Source organism: Cygnus olor, chromosome 12, assembly GCF_009769625.2.
Source record: "Cygnus olor isolate bCygOlo1 chromosome 12, bCygOlo1.pri.v2, whole genome shotgun sequence".
NCBI lineage: Eukaryota > Metazoa > Chordata > Aves > Anseriformes > Anatidae > Cygnus > Cygnus olor.
Genome location: NC_049180.1, coordinates 4,731,376 through 4,756,280, shown reverse-complemented (window position 1 = coordinate 4,756,280; position 24,905 = coordinate 4,731,376). Strand labels below are relative to the sequence as shown.

At 40.2% G+C, this 24,905-nt stretch overlaps 1 protein-coding gene and 1 long non-coding RNA gene across 3 annotated transcripts; both read right to left on the bottom strand.

Moving 5' to 3' along the window:
- Nucleotides 1-1,513: 1,513 nt before the first annotated feature.
- Nucleotides 1,514-9,420, bottom strand: MPHOSPH6 (M-phase phosphoprotein 6). The gene is made up of 5 exons (XM_040571055.1): nt 9,247-9,420; nt 5,653-5,765; nt 4,015-4,105; nt 2,882-2,979; nt 1,514-2,459 (listed from the first exon to the last, which is right to left on the bottom strand). Exons 1-5 carry the CDS (start codon nt 9,295-9,297, stop codon nt 2,318-2,320), a joined length of 495 nt encoding a protein of 164 aa, XP_040426989.1. The 5' UTR covers nt 9,298-9,420; the 3' UTR covers nt 1,514-2,317.
- Nucleotides 9,421-12,688: 3,268 nt separating this feature from the next.
- Nucleotides 12,689-22,856, bottom strand: LOC121076861. Of its 2 annotated transcripts, XR_005823765.1 has the most exons (4): nt 22,344-22,856; nt 15,084-15,475; nt 13,951-13,975; nt 12,689-12,972 (listed from the first exon to the last, which is right to left on the bottom strand). It is a non-coding gene; the product is annotated as an uncharacterized LOC121076861 (long non-coding RNA). The 2 variants fall into 2 exon arrangements; XR_005823766.1 differs by lacking the exon at nt 13,951-13,975 and having other exon boundaries at nt 22,344-22,555.
- Nucleotides 22,857-24,905: the final 2,049 nt, after the last annotated feature.

Genomic DNA, 24,905 nt, shown 5'->3' with positions numbered 1-24,905 from the left:
AACTCTTTATCCGCTAAATTTTGCGGGTGGTATTTTATTTTTTAAACTTGAACAAAAATCCCAACTTGCTTTTGTGCTCTGAGAAAAAAATGCTTTTCATTTAGAAACATGTGGCTTTTAAAATTCTACTGCTTAGGAAGCTGTCCATGAAAACAGATCTGCATTTGAGACTTATCAGAGCCAAGAAAGTTTGAATTAATGTAGGTTTGCATTATGAATATTTCACCACTACACTTGTATCTCTGTCAAGAGTAGTTTAAACACTAATTTTATACAGCAGAATGTCTCGACCTTGGCTAGGAAGCTAGAGCCTCACTTAAACACACACACACACACCAAAGTTGAAATTACAGACAGGCATTTCAAAAGACCCTATCACAACTCTAAATCCTTGTAACTTTGGGCACTTGGGTACCTTTAAAATGTAAGGACCAGCGTATGGCAGAACACACTTCAGCTGCACAAAATCACCCTGTCGGATTGAACAAAACTCTGCAATACAACAGAACTCTCTGCATAGAGCCTTGATCAGGCAAGACTTCACAGAGTTCATCTGAGCTGCTAGTAGTTACTGAAATTACCCAAAATCTCTGTACATGATGTCACTGAAACCTTCTCCAATCCACTTTCTCTCAGGGAAGTGCAAGTGTAGTGACACCTCGTGGTTACTGGTGGTTTCCTCCCTTAACCGTCCAGCACAGCTATGCAGAAATTCTCTCTCCATTGAAGAAATGTATTCACATAGAGGGGAATGATTTTCCTATTAATAAGCAAGAAAGAATAATGGGACATATTCTGAGTTTTTCTTGTGATGACCAATAATAAATCATTTCTTAGCTCAGGTCACATCTTCCATGGGAAAAGAAACGTCTCGCCGTCATTAACTTCTTTTCAACTAGTGATAATATATGATCAAATTTTAAGTAATTGAACCAGTAGCATTTAATTAGCTCTGAAAAACTATCTCAGATCATGAATCAGACTTTCTACCTGAACAAGGCTCTCTTACTAGGTTAAAAGTGTATTTCCTTCCATGTGTGATCCATCCTGAATATCTAATGAGGTGCTCTTGGTATATGAATTATAGTTCATATAGCATACATGCATTACAGCAGACACAGCCTCTTTCTTTATGTTGAGTTTCATGTCTTGCTTCAATTTAACAAAATCTTTCTTCAGAGAGTCAGCACTAAGGATGAGAAATTTAGATATCTACCTGCGAAAATTAATAGAAAGAAGAACTTCTCGTTGAAAGCTAGAATACAAAGAACTGCTATGATTTTAGACAAGACCACAGTCACCTTTTTCAGTAAGTTCAGGGCACTAAGTGACTAAAGGCCATGGTGTTTCTGTCCAAACACTGCTTCAGATGGCTTCATTACATGCTGAACAGAAAAAGTCAGCTCAGTCAACTAATATGTGGGGACATCTGCGGCCAGCACAAAACAGGATTTCTTCTATCTGATTGGATTAAGTATCATTTTTTCACATTAAATTAGCTAAACCACAATCATTAAACACACAAAAAAATCAGTTTTTATTCACTTTTCAAACATGCTTTTGAAGCTGTTATTATGCTTTTATGACAAGACCTAGATAATTATAAGATTGGAATTTTTTGGCTGAAAAAGAGACAAGATTAGCAAACTTCTTTTGGAAGACAGAAATTAAGACTCACAATCTGCTCAAGTGTCAAACTGTAAACGTTGCCCAGTATTTGGCTTGCTCTAGAAAAAAAGATTTTTTGCTACAAACCCCTCTATTTTTAAATAAGCTTTATAGAAAACAGAAAATTCAACAAAATGGATTTTGTATCTGTTCTTTTCCCAGCTTATTTGTAGAACAGTTAAAAAAAAGAGATACGTGTTTCTGCTGACTTTTTTCAAATTGCAGAGAGCAAAGGTTTTCATTTTCATAATAAAAATAGCAGTGAAAGCTGAACTGCCTTACTGGATTGGACAAAGCTAGTCTTTACTGCAAATATTTCTTTTAGATGTTATCATAAAATGTAAATACTGTTGCTCTTGATTGCACGTTGACACTCATCCTCGTTATACACAACATTAAAAATGACTGATGGGCTTAATGCCCCACACGTTAAAAGCTGCTCAGAGAGGAAAGGATGTATGACATCCATTATATACACATCCACTTTTAAAAATGTTCATCATGTGGATGGCAGAAATTTCAATGAGAACAGACTCAGATTTACAATTCTATCCTTTACATTAAATAGCAAAAACTCAAAACAATCTTCAGTTCATGGTACTATATTTGGTAGATAACATTTCTATTAGCTCCAGTTGTGCAGCTGACATTAATCCTGAGGTTTTAAGAACATTTTCTTGGCTTTCTTAGGTCTTGTGTTACTATTCTCATCTTCATCTTCATCATGGAGAACACGCTGGTCTCTTTTTTTCAAGAATTTCTTCCCTATCGTTCCCACTAATGTTTCATATCTGTAAAGATAATTAAAAATGGTCAGCTTTTACTGAAATCAGTGCAAGTTCAATGCAGAAAATCACAAATCTAGTCAACAATTCAACTAGTATAAAAAGCCCGTCATTAGACTTTTACGAAGCACAAGTACTACGTGATCACAGATTAAATTACTGCTCATTTTGACAGTTTAGGTTCGTTAGTAATCTGGAGCTAGGAGGTATTAGAATGGAATATAGGAGTATCAAAAGGCAGAAAATATCTACAAGATTTTAACCCCCAAAGTGATAGAGATTTCACTGAACAAACACCAAAATTCCTGAGAAATCACTGAAGTATTAAATGCTTTTTGTTGTTGTTTTTTGTGTTTCTTCTCCTGCACATAATACCTAATATATCACATATTTTAAGACATGATCAATACTGGCTAGGAATAATGTACCTTCTGGCCATTTCTTCATCTGACACATCAGCCTCCATTTTATCATCCACTTCAATTTCTTCTTTCTTGCTTTTAGAGTTCATTTGGACCATTAACTTCTGAAAATGAAATAAGAAATAGCTTAAACATATAACCCTGACACAATGTCAACTAGGCTGAAATTCACTGGCAGGAAAGTGCATAAAAGTTAAGGATCAGTTTTAATCCCGATTCTCCTCATTTGCTGTATTCTGTTCAGGCTAAAACACAGGGCTACAAGAAAAGGTAACGTGCCTCCTTGATGCTAAGCTGAGCTTAGAGTTTGCCTTTGAGAAAAAAGACAAGATATCAACAGGGTTTTCAGTGAACTGTTCTGTCCAAGCACCCTCAAATGCACGGCAGACATCTTGAGGAGACCAGACAGTTAGATCCTAATTATTTTTTCATTGTGATGTCAGCACATAGTCTTTGGAATGGTTTTGTTACAGTTGAAAAATATCTGCAAGAATTTACAATAAACTATAATAAAAACCATGAAGCAATTATATGCCAAGTCACGGTGAAAGCAAGTTCAAAATAACTAAAAGAATGCCCCATTAAATCACCTTGCATAGCGTTCCTCACATCTCTTTGCTTTGTACTTTCATCCTCTTGTTTCAGTTCAGCAGTAACATTTTTATTACTATTTCAGTAATTACTAGTTCTATCAGCATGAATCATGCCAGAAAGAAATGAAAGACTCTCTTGCCCAGAATTTTTACTTTGCAATTTCAAGACCCTACTTATATGAGTAAGTGCTGAATAAACAGGGTTGAATATTTGTAAGACTGGGCTCTGAATTAAATGGCAGGAGTAACAGAGAGCTATTATTTTGGTAAGCTGTATGTGGGACAGTCTTCTCAGCTCAAGGAAGGAAAAATCTGCAGGAGTTATGTAATTACTGACCATCAACCCGTGGAGATAAAAGGTTTCTACTTACCAGATGCTACATTGATCAACATTTTGGTTAGAATTGCAGTTTTCCTGCACATGAGAGAATTTACTGAAGGTGCTGCAAAGGCCAGACAGCACGGAGGGTGAACACTAAAATCCCTATTCCCAAGGGTTTCAATCCTAATGTGAGACCACCTCAAAAGAGAACATTTAAATAGTACCTCAATTTCCGGATTGAATCCTTTGAAGGACATTCTGCCATAAAGTAGATCCTCACATGGCATAAAGCTTCTCTCTTCTATTATAAAGCTCCTGCATGAAACCCCAAACCCAGCATTTGTCAAACAGTGCACTTTAATATAATCAAATTAAACAAATGCAAAAGGCATTTGCTGTCTTCCCCCACACAAATAAACAAAACCACAGTGTATTTTATACCATCAACTACTTTCTGAAGCTTAATTGCTCTGATAAATCTTTCAATGCAAGGAGCTTGGAGTGCAAAGGAATACTGTTTGCCAGCAAAGCTGTGCCAGTTCCACAAGCAAAATTAACTCTCCTGACAGAAAGCACTCTTTGCTGGTAAGATTCCACCTACATTAATGCTTTTGCCAGAATAAAAATACCACATAAATATCACTCTCCAGGTGGCATTACTATACCAGCAAAATCTTCTAATTAATTTTTCATTGTGATGTTAGACCTGGAATTAGTTGAGTCTGTCAGGATATAAACCACTGTGTAATTCTCTGTTCAAGCAGAGAAAGATTTCCCCTTTCTTCCTCCTTTCAATGAGCCTGGAAAGAAAAGAAACATGACCCTGAGGCGTTCATAACACTCATGTTAGATAAAAGTACTTCCTTGAACTGTTCCATCCTTCTTTTCCTCTCACACACATGCATCCCTTCCCTTTACCTCTTCATCTCTCATTTAAAACAAACTCCTACAGGCATAGGAAATCATGCTGAAGACACCAAGCTCATTCTCCTACCTCAAGGTAGGATCAGCTAAACATGAACTACGAACAGCAGAAGTCTATCTGGCCTGTCCTCAAAAGACTTCCAGTGATGAAGAAACCAGTCTCCTTAGGCCATCTATTCGCATGCTTCAATACCCTCCTTAAAAAAAATCTTCCAATAGCAAACTTGAACCTTCATTGCTGCAACTGAAGCTCAAATACCTTTTTGCCATATCTACTAACAGTCACGGAAAATAGTTTATGAATGACCTTATTCAACTACAGTTAATTCTCTGGATCCCAGCTTTTATAAATTATATACATTCTCACTCAATAGGATTTTTGTTCTTTTTTTAAAGGACAAAAGTCAAACTATTTTTAAAGTAGTTCCCTCGTTATTTAAAGCGCCCTTCTAAGTAGTGGGAATGGACACTTGCTTCCCTATTAGCTAAGCCTTCCTTTATTTTTGCTTCATCCATTATCTTTTCTATTTCAAAAACAGGATTTGAAGTGAGCTGGACTCAAGAAGACATGGTCCTGAATGGACTTACACATGTGACTGGAGCTCAATTTACTAACACAAAGTTTCAAACTTTTTTTTTCAAATGAATGGCAAAAGCAGCAATGAATGAATTGGTCCCTGCCTGAAAGAAAGTAATTACATGCATCTAGAAGAAAATGCGAGCGAAAGAAGACAAAGCGTGCAAGAAATGAAAGTAGGTCAAACTCCGGACTTGGCAACCTTAAGAATGTCCCTGAAAGTAAAAAGCTGTGATGCTAGCCTGTCACTACTTTTTTTTTTTTTTTAATAGTTATTAGTAATATTTTTGCTAAAGGGAAAAAAACAAATTCTGTTCCCACCCCACAACAATGCAATGGTGACACAAGAGTACATGCTTACTCTTTCTCCTTTAGATCTGGTAAATCAAGATACCAGTGTTCTTCACTAATTATCTTCTTTTCTTCCTCTTCTAGTTGTTTTTTAGTTTGTGAATCCAAACCCCTTTGCATGAACTGAAAATAAAGACAAAAACACACAGCTTCAGTCTCTTTTGAGTATGTTCTGTACAGGCAATAATTACATAATCATAATTATCCATTACATACTTAACAGTTGATATAAGAAGTAAATGCTTTTTGTGATCTTCTCTGGGCTTAATCTGAGTTTGGGCAAATGGGCAAAGGAAAAGTAAACATCTGTGGATCACAACCATCTGGACTGACTGGAAGTCAACAGTCAGCCACGTCTGTACTTAGATACAAAGAAAGTTTTGATGGATCTGAGTTGTCACAAATCCACAATTTAGCTAAAATATTTCTACTGTTTCAGCAAAGGCCAGAGAGAATGTAATGTTAATTAAAGACTTTGCTGTATGTCAGAAACCACCCAAAAAACTAGCACTGGAGCTGTGACCTAAACGTTGGTCACACCAGGTTGGTGACTTTTTGAAACTTCTGTATTTTCAACCATCTTCTTTTCTCATATTTCGTATTACAAACTAGTTTGTGTTCGTAACCCAGAAGGCTAGAACCTGCCTTTGAAATAAGTAACTGAGGCTATGAAAAGAAATCTTCTGCATCCAGCTGTGTTAAAGGAAGATTTTACCAACTCTTAACTTCTCATTGATGACCCACCAAACTACTAGTCAAGCAGTATGGTAAACACTTGCTAACTCACTTCAGTAACAGCCTGCCAAGGTAGTTGAGATCAATAAATTACTTTAGGGTAAGACAGCTAATTCTACCTAATACAAGGACGTTCCTGCCAATTGCTTTGTCTGTGATAGCCTTTGGCAGGGAATGGGAACAGGCAGATAGGAGCTGTAACCTCTCTTACAGCTGGGAATAGAAGAGGGCATTTGTCACGGCCCATGACAAATTGCTGAGAGTGCAAAACTACAGATCTGAGATACATGCAACATCCCTTATACTTCCGTTTGTACCAAGTCTGGTGCCTGAACTGACTATTTTAAAGTATCGACAAAGTTAACTCACTTCTCCAGGCACATACATGGGAGAAAACAGAACTCTTCAGGACTTTACAGTAGCGATCCTTACATTCTCACATCCCTAGGAGCTGGGACCTTCCTTTGAGCCTACAGAAAGTGTTTCAGTAACTGCCTCTGACAGAGGTGCACATTTATACCGATATAATTCACAGCAAGAGACAAGGCTACCAGCACTGTTTATACACATTTCTGTACAAAAATTGCTTTGTGGCAATCAAAGCAAACCTGCAGGCACAACACTGCAGAGAAGTTTTATATCAACGAATCGTACCCCTTTCATTTAAAGCAGCATCATTTCTGTGTTTAGACAAGCCTGCAGGCTGACAGATAACACGCCAGTGGGGCTCTTCTGTCTTTCAAACATTAGCAGAGACTCGGTCATAGCTTTGGTCCCAGCTACAGTGGGCTTGACTTGGGGATAAAGCCCAAGAAGGCATCACAACACACTTCCCTCTCACAAAAATCCCGCATTACTGAGATTATTTAAAGTATATAGGTAATACATGCATGTAATATATATTACGTGTACACACCCACATCTTCTCAGTCTTTACAAAATGCCCAGGCAAAACAAACCAAACCCTGACATATAAGCCAACATAGTGTCTCATTTTCCTTTTATATTTCTATTTGCATCCATTTGCACAAGATCTTTAATGAAAGAAAAATTGACTTTTGTTTTCTGTGTCGACCCAAAATGTGTCAAAGCTTTCCAATTAAAATTACAGTATCTACTTGAGGAAAATAAGGGAATCTATCATGTGGAAAACCATATTGCTCAAGTAAATTGGTTAGCCAGTCAGAAAACTCAACAGGAGAAATTTTGCTACAAGCACGCAATTAAGTAATCATTCCACATTACATTTTAAAGATTATGTTCCTCAAGATTACTACAGGAATAGCTAGATGAAAAAAATGTGATTGTATTTATCAGAAATGTAAACACATGTGAATGAATTAAAAATATACCAACTGTGGAAGACGCACAGTATGTAAGCCAGTAACTGCGTGGTTACTTAAAAGTTCCCCCAAGCAACGGGACCTGGATCAAATGGTGCAAGAACTAAAAGCATGAGCCACCGTTTGACATCAAGAGGTGTGCGTAGTCTGGATCTTGGTGAAAGAAAAGGGTTTTCACAACACTACCACTGACCACATGCCACCTTTGGGTGCCCCTTCACCTGCCTACTGAATTGTTATGATACATCTTACCTGTGGAGGCAGCTCCTAAAAGATTAATTAAAACATTTGTAAACAGGTTCTGCAGAATGAAAGCGCTAAGCACAAGATCTGTGTCTGACCTTTTCAAAACCTACTCATCTCTTCTAAGCTGGTTACTGCTGCCTGGGCTCTAAATTTGCAAATGTCACAGCACCACATTCACAGTCTGGTTCCCCACAGACTTCCAAGAAAGAAAATCTAAAAACTAGCCTTTGAAATCTCTGGAGGGTTAATAAACTGGCAAAAACCAGCAGCATAAGTTTCACCTAAAAAGAGAGTATTACATAAAAGTAACAAAAATCAATGATGCTGCAATCTAGGTTAAGGGAGTCTTACTCTGTCCTGTGCTGCTGGCTAACTAAGCCCATCATTTACTTACCTTTGAGAGCGAGGCAGGATGCGTTTTGTTTCCCCCGTGTACAAATGTTAGCCTTTCATTAGCAGTACCTATTAATTGTGGTAAATATTCCACAATCTTACTGTAACAGAGTCCACTTTACATGAGGATTGAACTGGTCAGCTAAACACCTTTCAGACAGTATCTGAAACATGGACCCACATAAATAGGTGAAAAAAACCCCACACGTTAAATAAAACACCACAAGCAAGAAGCCACAAAGACCCATGATAATCACTTATACAAAATTAATGAATACTAACACCAAAAAAAAAAAAGGCAATCCAACTTTCTAGTGTGTTTTCCAACAATGAAGACTCATCCCTCACAGGAGAATGTACTTTACTGAATTAGGTGTTGTGTTATGCAACGTGAACCAGAACCCAGTAAGCAGATGGCCCTTGTGTTTGTGACTGGGAAAAGATGGAGGAAGGTGGTAAATGGACTGACGTTGTGCTTGGGTACTTTGTTGGCTATCAGTGGAAACAGACAAAAAATGAAACCCTGTCTGGAGCAGCTCATTAAAACAGCCTCTTGCTAGTGAATTTTGAGCAAAAAGCTGTAAAGAAAAAGCAAACAAAGCCACGTGCGAAGTACAAGACACAGGAGACACTCGTGCCTGCGTCAGAACAGGGCAGAAGCTGCGTGTCCACGTGCAGGAAGGGAAAACATCCCCAAACCCTGCAAGCGGGACCCAAATGCGGGACCCGGAGCACCCCGGAGGGACAGCCACGGCGGCAGGCGGCCCAGAGGGCGGCCCCACAGCTCAGGCCCGGCCCTGCCCGGCCCGACCGCCATCTCCTCGCCCCCCCGCGGCCCAAGCCTCGTGCCTCCCTTTCCCCTCCCCGCCCGCCGCCCCCCGCCTCACCTTCATGCGCAGCAGGTTCTTTGACAGCTTCGTCTTCACCTCCCCGGCCATGGCGGCCGCGGCGCTGGCACTAGGCCGCGCTGGATCCCCGAGCTCGAGTAGCGCCGCGGCCGCGCAGGCCGGGGGGGGGAGCCGGGGGAGGAGGCGGTGGCGGCGGCTCGGCTCCACCCTCCGCGATCGGGGCCGGGGGCCGGGCCCCGGCCCGAGGAGCGGCGCGGCCTGCGGGAGCCGTCAGGGGGGCACGGCCGGTGCAAAACCAGCAGTTGAAAACCAGCAGCTTTGCTGTATGGAGTTGGGTGTCTGGTGTGAGGGGGAGTGCCTTCGTGAGCAGGGTATAAATCGATATGAAATGGCAAATTAGTAGGGGAAGCTTAGATTTCTTATCAATGTTTGTGCACTCTGGAGGCTTATGGGTTTATCCATACTTTTCTGATGTTTATAACAGAAAAGGAGAGAGATTATAAAATCTTTTACATATTGGCATTTGGAGACTGCTCGATTTGTTCAGCTTTCAATTTTTTAAAATAAGCATTGACTTTTACTTGTAAAAAACCCACAGGTTAGTCAAACGTGGTTAAAACTGTAAAGCAAGTAAGTTCAAAGATACTACAAGAAGTTTCAAGGCTCTGTGGGTACTGGATCATGATTTTCAAATTCAAGCTTGGCAGTGCCATCTTTGGGCTGCCAGGCTGGGCCCTGGTATCTTAAACAGAAATCCTGATAGGAAATTGCCAGTTGATTCCCAGTCATCAGCAGGAACCACAATTTTTGTATATATCCTCATAAATCAGATTTCTGATGCCTGTTTTGACATTTGGCACATAAAGCGGGTAGTAAAGTAGTGAGAGTTCAGTGTTCAAAACTGTAATGAACTGGTGTGCTCAGAGAGGCAATTGAGGAAGAGAAGTTCCCATATGTGCAAGATGCGGGTCAAAGTGAGCTTGAAAAACTTTTAAAGATTTATGATCTAATAGCGCCCACAAAAACATACAATGAAGAGCAAAGCTTGATTGCAGTGGAGAGGGGGAGGAATTATACAAATCTTGGCATATTTATTACACAGTTAAGCCCAATGGGTTAAAATGCCCACAAACGTGAATAAAGCACATTCAGAGCCACAACCACTTCAAGGGTGAGCCATAACGCTGAATTTAATTTTCATATAGGCTAAACGCCTTCATTTTGAGGCTCTGTAAATGAGTTGGGAGGTGCTCTGAAACTCCAGGCCCCAAAGAGAAAGTCTCTGTGAGTTTGGGAGCCTTCCGGCTTCATTCAGCCTCACCATGTTTAGATCCTTCTGTATTCACTGCATCACTAACAGTTACCAGCACTTCCCATCTAAAGAAAGCTGGAAGAAGTTAGCAGTTTTCCAAATACAAATGTGTGTCAAAGAATGACTATACTTTTATCTTAGTAAACAAACCAATAAGGGAACACTTTTGGTTAATACAACAGCACTGTACCTCCATTAGCTCCCCAATTTTGGCCTTATTTTCTTTTTGCCATGCATTCTAATAAAGTATTTGCTTTTTGTTGATCATTGTACATTGGTGCCCTGTGTTTAATTGCATAGCTTTCAATGTCACTCAGGATTTTTATTTTTATTATTATTATTATTTTCTTTTCTGAGTAGTTTCAGTTCATTTATAGTCTGGAAACACACTTCAAATGACTCCTAAATACATTACTGTGTACCCACCAGTACGTCTCCAGCCACTGAGCAGTGGCTGTGCATGGTTTGCTTGGTACCCTTTGCGACAGCTGTTCCCAACTCCTTGCGTATCGCCCTGTACTGCTGGCATAACAACACGTACTGTCAATCCCTTCAGTCCCCTTCTTCAGCAGCCTCTACTTACAATATTTTGTGGATGCAGCCATGGCACACACCAGTTGCATGATGCATTTGATGTGATACTACCAACTCTTTAATCTTTGTAATCTAATAATCTTAAATGGCTTGCAGGAATGTGGTATCTAGCTGGGGGGGGGGTGGGAGGTGGGGAGGAAACAATGCAAGGGGTTTTGAAGTCATCTAACCATAAGGACGTGTGTCCCTTGGTGAGCAAGAGCTTGGGATCGACAGTCTCAGCCCTGTGGTACCCCATGAATGGTTGGGGTCTAGGTGCTGCACCACGGACTCGCACAAAGATGCTGCTGTTGGTTGTCTTGTGTGCCAGAATATCAGCTGACAGCCCGCCTCGATGCGTTCAGGCAGACAGGGAGAAGTGTTTTGCCGTAAACGCAGTACGGGCTGTGTGATGTTTATTTAGAAAAGTGGAGACTGTAAAAAGGCTGCCACAGAATTTGATCTATTTCAGCAGTAAAAAAGCCTGAAGGAAATTTTTGGATTACATCTGCCATCGCTAGAATTGGATGGGGAGGTTATAGATAACAATCAGCTGTCTCGTGGACCAGATTATACTGTCTGGTAAATCTGAAGACACTCCATTGATTATAGGAGAAATGTTTGTGATTTACTGGTGGTGGTGGAGGCAGGGCAGAGTAGAATCCAGCCCTGTAAAGATGCCTGCTTGTTAGACAGAGTGAGGGTGAGGAGACAAGGTAGAAGGGATGCTCTGTTTAGAAAAGATACAAGGGTCATTGTAAATGACAATTAGACAGCTCTCCCCCAGCTCTGGCATGGCAGCTCTGTTTTCAATCTGAAAATCCTTTTTTTTTTTTTCAAAAAGAAAATGCTCAGGGAAATAACTCAGGGGAAAGGAGCTCCATCTCATCAGAGATTATGCATTAAGCAGACAGATAAAAGATCTTTATTCCTAGGAAACGCAGTCCGTTCTCTCCCCAGTAATTACAGAAGTCAAATCAAAGTTGCTGTTAACGTTATTTAAGAAGTAATCTCTCTTGCAACAACACAAGTAACAGTTGTGAACTAATTTCATGCCAATGGGATCTAATCTGAGGGAACTCATGGGTTACATATTCTGTAACGTTTTATTTATTCATATTTTTGCAGTATTGTAATTTTAACACGAAACTGGTATCTCAGACCTTAGACCAACCCGTCAGTTGACTCGATTTTTTATGAGCTGTCTTTGAATCGTGAAGCACCTTTTTACATGTCTCAAAATACTCAAAGCCTTTTTTTTCACCCTGGAAATATCAAAATTCTTATAGTATGACAGGTGAGTCATTAATTTGTGTCAAACTCCTCCACTGTGTTTTAAGTGAGGATATTATGTGTTTTTCTCTGTGAATGAGGAAAAGAAAATGAGAAGGAGAGCTGCCGCAGGTGTGTTTGCAAACTTGAAAGAGAAGTGTGAAATGCTGTGTATGACGGGGTGGAATCAGACATGCAGCTCCATGCCCTGTGCTCTGCACAGAACCAGTGTGAAATTCCCCAAGCAGCAGACACAAGGTTTTGGGATTTGGTTTTTCTCTCTCTCGCTCCCACCAAGCCGTGAGCCGCTAATGCATGCAGCACATCGACAAGTCCAAAGGTCCTGGGTGGCTGGGGATTTGTTCCAATATTTATTACCTTTGATGCATGCATGCATCATAACCTGCCGGCCCATCCGCTTTGTACCTAACCCACAGAGGACACACGGGTTTGTTACAGCTCTCAGCCTCAGTGTGTGGCACGGCAGCTCCGGCTGCCCTGACTCATCCTCGTAGCGTTTGAAGTCCCCTTTTCTGGCGTTGGCACCAGGTTAGGTGGCAGCTGACACACACCGAGTGTTCCTCGGCTAACCCCAAGGTTTCTCGTGGCTGGGCAAAGAATGAAGCAGAAGCTCAGCTCATGTAATTTAGGTAGCACAGACGCTTAAGCACGATTCAAGTTGCTGATGCTTTCCTTTTAATAGCCTTACACAGCTTACAATTTATGCAGTACGAAAAGGTGTGACTTAAAAAGAAAAAAAAAGTGCTTGTAGCAAAACAGAGTTACAAAATCTCCTGAACAACCAAGCTGTGTTTTTATCCAAAAAAAAGTGCCTGTTGTCAGTTTGGGAGAAGACAATTAATTCTAAATGCTTTTGGCTGTCTCAGTGGCAGGGTGACCTTTATGTGAATAAATACAATAATTCAATTTGATTACAGAAAGAAGCAACTTGATAATGGTAGCTCCCCATCTTCTACCATCACCTAAAGTGCAGGGGGGAGCAGACACCAGCCTGTCATTCTGCTGGCATGCAGATAAGCCTAAAAATTTGATCTTGTGTTACAATAATTTAACATCTCCCATTGCTAGGAGTCAGAGCAGAGAGAGTGACTGACTGGAGAACAGTGCAGAGAATGCTCCTCTTTGCTTTCCTTTAAAAATCAAGATGCATTTAACTCTTTGGATTTGATGGAATCACAATTAAAAGAGAAAAGGAAAATATCAACCTTCCATTTGTTAACTATAAAAATGCAATCTGGCAGTGCTGCTGGTGGTTTGCTATTTCCCAGGTCAATAAATGGCTCCCCTGACTTTAATAAACATTGATGCTGCAGGCTTGTTCTACAGTGATTGAACCTTTTTATAGTTTCAACCACTCACATCGCATGAAAGCCTGAAGATTTTTTTTGATTTTTTTTCTTCCTTTTTCAGGAGGGTTGGTTCTGATTGATTAAATTGTCATTTTCTGAGTTAGTTGCTGAATTATAACTTGGCATTTTTAACCGTGTGATTTGTTTAAAGAGACAGCTTTTTGATATAGCAAACCAGCTGAGAATTTTTAAGCAGTAAAAGGAAATTTTACTCACTTTGTTCTTAGCCTTTCATCACTGCCTGCCAAAAAAAAAAAAAGCTCCTGAAAACAATGTAGAGGCTCTGATATGAGGAGAAGGTACTTAGATTCACACACATTTCTTCCTTATTTCATCATAGATCTGATCTGGTGGTATTCTATTGCCTTTGATTAGTAGTTGGACACCTCCTCGTTGTTAACATGTTTATCCTTCCAAGAAGAGAAGGGGAGGGGAAGGGAAGGGAAGTGTAAATGTGAGTGCTGCTCAAGGTGATATTAAGCGGCAGAACTGTACTCTGGACCAGTTGATTTATTCCTTAATAAGTAAATGGATTTCTTTGCACTAAAATGATGGGCTCTGAGCATTCCTAAGTTAAATAAATGCAAGGTTTTCACCTGCATACAGTCTGTGCCTGGTTCAAGGGACATAGACCTTGTAATTCTTTAGATACTGAGCAAATGAATGCATCACATGGACATGATTTTTTGATTTAACTAGCTGCCACTTTCCTTCTCGGTGGATAACTGCTTGGTTTCAAAGCCTGTTTTATTTATTTATTTTTCTTTCCTTCCTTCCCCCAATTTAAATCAGCATTTGAGACAGTAAAGCTGAAATGAATGAGACTCACATAAAAAACATGTGTGTTCAGAATGTGTTTGGAAAGAAAGGCCAACAAAACTGTCTTGTAGCACATAACAGGGTGTCTTTGGCTTTTGATTTACAGTGCCTGCAGGGGAAATGGAATAATCTAATGGGCCGAATATGGGAGATCTTACGTTTGTTCACTGCGGTGTTACCCTGGCTGGACTCTGAAACAGTGCTTAGCTGTGGAAATCTCACAGTGTCAATATGAAATACTGAAGTCCAATTATACTTCTGCTTGTACACTTTCCCCTCTCTGGCCATTTCAGCTTCTGCTCTGAAATAATAACTTACGACAGCAGAAAGCTGAATTTCAGCAGTGAATTATACCCCTGGCCTCTACATTTAATTGCATGATTCTGCAAGAAACCACAATCCGTCTTGGTCCCTCAAATCCTTTTTGCCTGTGTCCCTGTGTTTCTCTACCGTTCATTCAAAACCTTAAAAGTGCAAAATAGCTGCACGAAAAGAGGGCAAATTGTGAAACGAACATTTAAACATCTTACCTGCCACTGATTCCTGAAGATTTTTCACTAAAAAGGAATGGGTAGAGCTCAGTATCACTGGGGTATGAAGTGCTGCAGAATGTGGATGCTTTCCTGCAGTGCTGCTCGTGCTGGTTGTCCAAAAGAGGGGTCAGGAGGCCACTTTGCATGTACCTGTCTGGGTACGATCCTGCTGGCCAAGTGCTTTACAGGATGGCCATTTTCCCCCACAGTACCAAACTGAGGGTTTGACAGCAAGATACCGATGCATGAACAAATGTTTAATAACAAAAGGAAGAAGCGAGGTGTTCTTCTGCAGCTGTTAGTAACCACAATACGATAACATTTTCAGGAGAGTCACTTGTGTTCATTTCAAAACCATCTTGAGGCCATTTTGCAAGGTAGGGAATAAGCTGGAACATGAAAAAGGGTAAAATATTCATTAAAGCTGTAATGATTTATATCATAACATTATGAGGTAGCACACTTTACCTCCGTACAGTTCCTCAATGAATGTTTTCCTAATTTCCATAAGTAATTGACCTCTCATTAGCAACTCATTAGAAAAATTGAGGTGATGTGACAAACGCAAACCCACTGTGACAGTGAGTCTGCAAATGAATAAATTATTGAAAACTAATGGATTCAAAATGAAGGACCACAGGAACTTATTTCTTTGACTGCAGAAGATTTCATTTACATCTGTAAAGTAAATAACATTCATGTAAATATACATAGCTGCACACTCAACAGTTCTTAAAGCCATGCTTCAGCTGATTTTCAAGTACCGTGAACCTTCACATCTTCTCTTGCAAGTGCATAGGAAAAGGAATTAGCCAAATAGTTCAGAACATAGGCAAGTCCCTGGTTCAACGTAGATGCCAAAGCTGAAAAAACTGAGTACAAATTCTGAAACACGGGCTAAGCACATGGCTTAGTTCTTCAAGGAACTAAACATCAACTGGTACTTCTCAATGGCTCCAGTCTAGATATGACACCTACCAAAACAGGGCTAATGCTGAATTCTTGCCTGTGAGCAGCATTTTCATAAGGGAGGTGGCTGCTGCCTTTTTTTTTCGTAGCTGCTGTTAACCAGCATGTGAATATTAACAAGCTCAATAACAGATTTTGCACGTACCGAAGTGTTAACTTTAATAACGTTCTATATCTGCCTTTTTAGGGATCAATAAATTGATTTCAAGCTAGTTCTTCATCACTGTAATATTGGGAAGAGTGAGCCTGATGTTTAACATAAAGTTTTATGAGTCCTGGATGCTCCTGGACAAACCCAGAAAAAAGCCTTTTCTTTTTCAATATGTCCCGATAACCACCTGAAACTTATTTGAAAGTAACCCAATTTATGGGATCCAAGTTAGCTTTTCATTGTAAAGCTACATAAAGATGAGAAAGGCAAAAAAAATCCATTTCCAAAAAGTCTTGTAGAACAAAGATGAGATAAACAGATGCACCGTCATGACGTTTTGCAATACCAGCTAGGAAACTGCAGATCCTCTAAGGAAAATAAAAGCAATGGAGTGCTAATGTAAAACAATGGGAAAAGCCACTGGCTTAGGGCTGCCCTGGCAAAAAGGCCAGTGAGAATCTCTTTTAGCGTAGATGACCATCTGTTTTGCTTTGCCAACTGAACTGCAGAAGAAAGGAGGCACTGAAGAGGTCATGAGGAATCTCCTATTATGGAAGAAAAATGTATTTTTAAAAGCTCACTCAGAAAAATCAGACTACTTAGCTTTCCATGACATTTTAAAAGAAAAGGTTGAAGAGAAAAGAGACGATAAGTAAACAGTGAAGTTTCATGGTATATTGATCGCACCATGCCATGGGGCTATACCAAGTAGTTCTGTGGCATTGCCTTTTTTTTTTTTTTCCTGCAAATCCTCCAGGACCTACTCATTGGTTTCAGCCTAAATACAGAGTGAAATCTCCTCTGTAAAGGGTTTTAGAACCAGCTATCACCTCTTGCTAGATCCAAAGCTGAAATGAATTGCAGAGCTGGGTAAGAAACCAAGCACGATATGAAAACGGAAAGCTTAGGATATGTTACCCAAACATCTGTCTTACATTCAACATCTCCTCTAGGATTTTCAGGACTGTCATAGAAATGACGCTTTTAAAGTCCTGGACAACCATTAAATTGGTGTAAACCTTCATAATGATGTTTATCATCAAGTCTCTCTGCATAGTGCTGTATGCTCTTCATTAGAGCCCACCCTTCCCACTCAGTTGCACACTCCTACACCGCACTACAAGGATGACTCACGGGCAGAATTTCTTTAGGATTTAGGAATACATTTGGATGTCAGCCAGTTGTGGAAAATGTGCATACTTCCTCTTATACCCACGCACGTACTCGATATATTGCTTTACATATGGGATCTGAATCAGTAATACTAAAAGCCTGAAGTTGAAGGAAGAACAAAATGCACTTACAAACATGTTCCTTGCTAAGGTGATTTTTTTTTTTTAAATCATTTATTCCATCATTTTGTGAGAATGAAATATTGCATGGTATATTTCATGATGCAAGTAACTACCAAAAGAAAGAATATTTGGTGGAAATAACACCCCCAAAAGAAATAATGTTCTGTATATGGACTGAGTTTAAAGAATCATAGTGCTAGGCATAAAACTAATAATTTAACTGAAGAAATTAAAAACATTCCCCTTGCTTCCCCAAAAAACGGAAGGAAAAATCTCACTTGTGGCAAAGACTTTGGAGTATACTTCTACTGCCTGTTAGTGGGCTCTCTGGTTACCCTACAACTATCTGCCTTGCACCTTTATGCCAAAAGCTGCTAATGGGCAAATGAGAATATTATCATTACGTCTCTGAACATGACTTCCAAACCTGCAATATCATGTCAGAGTCCCATGTGGCTAGCAAATCTGCAGGTATTCAGGAGCCCACCAAAATAGCCTTGAAAGAGCATCATAAGTAACACCAAGAAAACAGCTTTTCTCTCGTTGTTGTTGCAGCACATTTTAGTTGTTGCATGCAAAATGGTTTAATATCACCTTAATCCCAGCTTGCCATGTGAAAAATGACCCTGTCAATTTGATAGAGAGGTAGAATATCGAGAAGTGGAACATCTTGTCTAATAGGGGAGAGCTGACAAAGACAGACGGAACGATGCTTGAGTGGATAAAATTGACTTGATTGTGAATTCCAAATGAAATTAAAAAATATTACACCAAGATTTACAGGGTTTGTTTTCTGTCTTTTCTGTGCTTGCTTGTGCCATTACTATTTCAGTTCAGCAGCGGTATTATTTTCTTTATTGATAAAAGCCAAAGGCTGAATATCGCAAGACATTTGGCAATGCTGATATAAGTTGGAACTCCCAGTTGTGAAGAGGTTGCCTATTGATGTTTTTATTATCAATCCTTATGAGGGCTAACTGCAGCAGCCTCAGTGAACAAGCGTTGATGTAGGCAATAGCATCCCTTATTTCTCCAGCTGCTTAGAATAGCTCTACAGCTCTAGAAGAATGGGACCCACAACCCCGCTGAGTTCCTGCAATGAGTATTACCATATCTGGTTAGGACAAGGCTTGGGTGGGAGACACTATAGGGAAATTGTCTGAGAAAATTATTTTCTTAAGATTTTCAGTAGCTGCTATAAAAAGTCTGAACTTTTATCTATTTTTCCCCTGCTCTGCTTTATAAACAAACATGACACTTTATTCTACAAAGTGATTTCTTTCTGAGTTATAGAACCACAGAAAAAGCATATAAAACCCACAGACCTTATTATTTTTGGATTCTTGAAACTCAGAATTGATTTAAACCAAGTTCAGCAAGTAATATTTCGTCCTCATCTGAGAAACTATATCCTGAGTTTCAGACAAGAGTAAATTTTTATGGGCACATTGTAATTATAAACCCTTGAGAAACAAATTTGTAATGGGAACACCGGCACCAAGCTCCGCTGTAGTTGCTCTGTAGAGTGCTGACACGAAGAGGCTAAAAATCCATCCTCCCAAGAAGGAGCTTATTAAAAGACTGCAGTAGTTTTAATGACATTTTTTGTGACATCAAAATTATTTCATTTGGAATCACAGAGCATCTCTGCCACTGCATTTTTGCAGGTCTGAGGAGAAAATACTGCTGCAGCTTCAGCACTATGAACAGTGACTGAGGGAAGCAATCCAGGCAGATAAATCTGGGCTGCTACTCCATCCTCTGATGATGGGAGATGTAAATTTATCTGCTTAATTACAGCAGTGTATAATAATTATCACCAGGAAGGCAGGAAAAGTGTTTGGAAATACCATACAGGTTTTGCAAATGATCTGGGTTCCGCTTTTCCTCCTAAATTGATGAATAATAGCTGAAGTGTCAGTGATAACTGAACTCAAAATGAGGAGGTTTGGCTCACATCAGATATTTGGAGACTGATATTCAACTCAGTAGAGATTCTGGATTGATTTTCATGCAGTACTTCAAGCCAAATGGGTATTTTCAAGCAATACCCATTTCTGATTGGGCTGTCTTCTTACTATTTATCTAGTGTCATTTGTAGCCATGAATTCAAATTAAATCAGGACAAGGTGCTTGGCCCAAATGTATCACGCCATAAGAGATTAAGTCCTTTTCACTTGATCAACCTTTAGCCACACTTCTCAACTCTACAGGTAGGACACATCTCACAGGTGAACAAATAACTTTATCCTCATTTTTGAGGTGCTCAGGGAGCCCCAGAGCACATCCTGACCTAGAGGCAGAGCTCCAGACCCAAGGTGCCCTCTGCTGCAAGGCACAGCCTCGTGTCTCATCCTACAGCCAGGCTTTCACCCACCTCAAAGCCCAGCATCTCGCCTCTGGCAGCACATTTGGTGACTTTCATAGAATCTCCTCGAGTTTAGTCCCCAGAGGAAGGGGCTGAATCTTTGCATGGGCTAAAATCAGATGTGTGAGACAATGTGTGGAGGCAACAGCATGCAGTGAGTTTGGGAAAGCAGGCAGACTGCTGTGGGCTGAGTGGGAAAAACGATTCCTCTAGGAGACAGCCCAGTTTGTGTTACAGCCCATGAATTGAGGAACTTTTGGCATTATCTATTTAATTGGTCAGACAGTGAAGAGGGGAATGGAGAAAGGCAGAAAACCCAGCTTCTCCCACAGGGTGCCTGGGTAGCCAAAACCAGCCATACAAATTGGGAAGCACAGCAGGGCTGGGGAAGTTTGGCAGGGTTTGAGAAGCTGAGTAATTCTGGGCCCGTATGCTGAGGGAAAAATCCCACAGGTTCCCTATCATCTGGGCCAGTTCAGTCCTACACGCAGAGCTCACCCAGGGGCTGAATCCAGCCCCTTCTCAAGTTCATGGCAAGGCTCCCACTGGCTTCAGCAGAGGCAGAATTTGTCCCTTCACAAGACGATCATATTTGTATTCAATACCCTGCAACTTAAAGTGAGGATTAGCAGAATTAAACTCTAATTTGTATATCTCAGGCTGCCGAACTGCAATTAACTTTTGTGCATTTGAATTAACAGGGAAAATTGTTAACCACCTTTTCCTCATGGAATTATCATTTTACACTTCTGGAAAATTTCTCCAGAATCTGAAAAGTAGCCCACACCCCTGTGAACCTACTCCTCTTAATATCCCGTAGTTATTAGAGCAGGGAGCAATTTCTCACCCTGTTGCTTTCAGAAGCACCTTCTGCTTGCCCAGCATCGTTGCGGTGTTGCGCACCTTGCTGATTTGCTTCGTGTTGGCCCTGGGTTGCACAGACCACACAGGGCACTTTTCACAGGAGTCAGGACTCACAGCTTTAAACCCACCCAAGAATAACACCTACGTGCATAGCCCCTAGCAGATATCACAACCAGCTGCTATTTTATGCTGTTTTTTTAACCACGCAACATGCAGGCTAACAATCCCTTATTTCCTTCTCCCATGCAAAGCTACGAAGGGCATGCAGGTTTTCCCTGAGTTCTGGGCACACACATGAAGGTTGGCATGGTAGAATAGGGGCAGCATAAAGCAATTGGAGTTTTCTGCCTTATTTTCTGCTCTTCTTTTCTTGTATGTGCCCAGCTGGACTCAGCCTTACATGTACTAGGACTAGTGATGCTCCAGTTGGTGCTGAACACTTGCAGGGTGTCTGCTTTCCTGCAGCATTTTTCCATGGGCTGTAGCACACCCTCCCCAGTGTATGAAACAGGGGTCATCTTAACTTGAAACTTAACATTCCTGGGGGGGGGGGAAACAACGACAAAAAAACCACACACGTAATTTTAGGTCTTTTTTTTGTTAGGGGAGAATATATAAGAACAGATAGCTTTTGATTTATGTATCACCCTTTTATAATAAATACATTTGTAACAACATAATGAAATTTTGGAACAAAAGTTCTTTTACAGAAGAATAATCTTTAACTGGTGTGAAATGTCTCCCTGGGACTTTGTCAGGTTTTAATTTCAGTTTGAATAAATTATTTGAGACACCAGGCTAGGAAAGATAAAGGTGAATTTCATCTACTTCCAGCTCACCATAATGGAAATAATAACTACTTTAGCCAAAAACAAGTTTCCAATTAGTTTCTCTAAAATAATATTATTCCCTTTTATATAGATACTGTAGCTCATTTTGGAACCTAATTTTGATAATATATAAACATTTCTAAAGCTGCTATTCCCACCAAAACGATGGCAAGTGCAGACTTTGACAGCACATGTTGGGAGCATATCTGTACTAAAAAGCAGTCTTTGCTTTTCTTTAAAAAACCTTAAAGAATGATAGTAGAAAAATCAAATTAAAATCTTCTTAGTGATGAAGTCATCTGTCCCAAAAGACTTTATTTTAAGTGGCTGGATAATGATCATTAGACAAGACATTCTGAAATTATAAAATTCGTTTCTTCTAGAAGAGAGATAGTCAAACTTTTTTTTTTTTTTTTTAAAAAGTGCTTTATGGGGAGGGGGACTTCAAGATACAGGAAAAGCAAAATAATGCTGGCTCTGAAATGCAGCTGAAAGTGGCTAATTCATTTAACATCTTAAATTTGGAAGCAGACACTAATGTTGCTTGGAAAATGAAAAAAAAAATATCTCAAGACTAGGTTAATGTGCTTGAAAAGATCCTTTGAACGGATATAACAGGACTATGCTCTGCTCAGTCCCACCTAGCAACCTCTTCTGTTACAACCACCATCAATATGTCTGTACAATTTAGCAAAAAGGAGTGCTTCTGTTTAGGCAGACAGCTTTTACACAAGACAAGAACACCAAGCTCCAGTATCCTATACAGTGTACTGTACTCACAAAGATAACATCCATGCAGCACAGCAATCCACAGCAGGCCTGATCAACAAGTCTCTGAATGAGTCCCTCCAGCAGGCAGGCTACCTGATCTTCCACGTCCCTGCAAAGGTGGAGGTGAAGCTCTAGTATTTGTCTTGGACCTCACTTGGGAGCACATTCACCCTCCCATACTCTCCTCTACACCCACACCTTGCTAGAGCAAGGTTCAAAGCCCCCAAACCACACCTTTAAAGGCCCTGAAAAGAAGCGTGATTTGGCCAAAAGCACAGCAGCTGTGGAGCTCACCAAGGCCTTTCAGCTCCTGCTTAAAGCCATGGGGCTGGAGGCATGTGCCCCGAGCATTAGCTGCCTAAACGAACATTGCATCCCAGCACAGCATCACTTCTTTAGCTCTTCTGACTAATGCGATGTAAACGTGGTGGTTTCTGCCCACACAGTAATGAATAAAAGCAATGACACGTACGGTAACACGAGTACGGCTTGAACTCTGACGTTTTGTGAAGGCAGCCGAGATGTGTAGCCCTGTTGCTTTTTCCATCCCTGCCAAAGCAAAGGAAAAAAAAAAAAGGAATATCACTGAACAGAATTTCAAAGACAGAACAAAAAGGCAGCATGAAGTAAAACAGATGTATTAAAAAAAAATTTAAAAACTGCCTTTCATAATGTATAAGCCTCATTATCACATAATCACGTATACATGTGTGTGCAAAACTATGATGGAAAAGATCTTCTGGGATACCCTGACAGTTCCAGTGATGTTTTTGGACATTTTATGGTTTACTCTAGCTGTAATAATGGATCTACAGTTAGAGAATAATGGAAAACTATTCCATACTGAAAGCCTGGACAAATAGCTGGAATGTATATTTTATGAAGGTAGCTCATACTGACATCAAAACTTCCTCTTGGTCTTACTGGCTTGGGTGTAGGGGCCTTTTAAGCCAGTACCTTGTCTCTGCCAGCAGCCAACATGAAATACTGCAGAGGAAAGTGTAAAGATCAAGCAGGAGGCAATTGTAAAACAATTCACCCTTCACATTAGGCCCCGGTCTTCCTTTTTTGTAACTTCTTGCTACCCAAGTTTTATGTGAGCAAATGGTTACAGAGTAAACCTCTGGCTTATGGTGTGACATGGTGTTAACAAGAGACTCTTCCAACTCCTGTGATGATACAAAAAAATTTGTCATAAACTGCCACCAAAGGGCCATTTGTCACCGGTCAGACTGACATCTGCCCATAAAGCCATCCAAACGGTTTTGAAATAAAGCATTTGCAAACATCAAGTGCTGTTAGCAGATGTAGAGACTGAAAAAGACCTCACGGCCCCGTGAATTGCACTAAATAATTAGACCAGTTCAGGCAGTTTGTCACGCAAAGAAGGAGGGTAAGAAAACGAGGGCAAAGCTGAGCAGAAGATGGAATTAGCAATTGCTCTTTGTGTGTGTTAATGTAGAGCAAGATATATATTTATGTTTGCTTTAGCCTTAGTTGTTAAAGATGTTTTATGTGCGATTGGGACCAAACTCAGCCAGGGCAATGGCATTCTGCAGGTGGGATTAGCTGACAGGTGGGGTATGCTGAAATCTCACCGTGCCCTGCAGAAAAAGAAGGTGTATTTTACAGAGCTGTGTATTACTTGGTGCAAGGTAAAAGGAATCCTTTGAGAGCTGGAATATGGATTTTATATTCCATGAAAACTGCCTCATGAAACTGTGCATTAAATGGGTTCTTAGATACACGTAGCTCAATAAGTAAAACTAATAACTCTACCCATGCAATAAGGAAACGAGTCAGTGGCAGTGTGGAAAAATAAAGGAAGGAGAGGGCAGTTAATCATGTGTATGCTGAGGATCTTCCCAATTCAGGGAGCAGAAGGGGGCCCGTCATTTTGTCAAGTTGCATGTAGAAATCATTGGCTGGAGAAACAGTAAAACTTGTGTTTGATGGAATGGAAACTCAAAACCAGCATAAACAGAACCACTCAAAAATAATGAAATGGAGTTTAAAAGGCTTTATCTCATTCCAGGTTCAGCACCAGCAGCTGAATTTACATATTGCAGAAAAGCAACTGCAGAGGTGGAAACCAAGAAAATGCTGTTAGAGACAGGAACACAGAGCCAAAAGAGTCCCAGGAGAGTGATAGCAAATTCAGAGTTGCTGAATGTTTCAGGGTAATCCTTGAGGACTTTGAGTTTCTCTCAGTCCTTCCCACGCAGAAAGAAAAGAGTTAATAAATATTGTTAGGGCTTGGGGAATCACTCACAAGGGATCTTTTGGCAGAGTAATCTTCATATTTAGAAGTATTTTCTCATTACATGTAATAGGATGATGAACTGAGAAATGATCTCAGCCACTTATGATTCTAAAAGACCCCAGCCTGAATAATCTATGCTGATTTAGAGATAATAGCATCAAAGGCATAACTCATTTAGCACAATGTCCATTTACTTACTCTGAAGACTTTTGCTTCCCTACAACTATTTTTACAGACACTTCTAAAGTTGATAATGATATAAAAAGAATAACATAATCAAAAAATGACAAGCGTACAGCAAGAACCAC

Bases quoted from the DNA above. Each gene is read 5' to 3' on its own strand.
- MPHOSPH6 (XM_040571055.1), bottom strand. From the start codon at position 9,297: ATGGCCGGGGAGGTGAAGACGAAGCTGTCAAAGAACCTGCTGCGCATG. The intron at 4,106-5,652 runs GTAAGCATGTAC...GGTTTCATGCAG, and splicing joins CCAGATCTAAAGGAGAAAGA to GAGCTTTATAATAGAAGAGA. The intron at 2,980-4,014 runs GTACTATTTAAA...TTTCATTTTCAG, and splicing joins GATTCAATCCGGAAATTGAG to AAGTTAATGGTCCAAATGAA.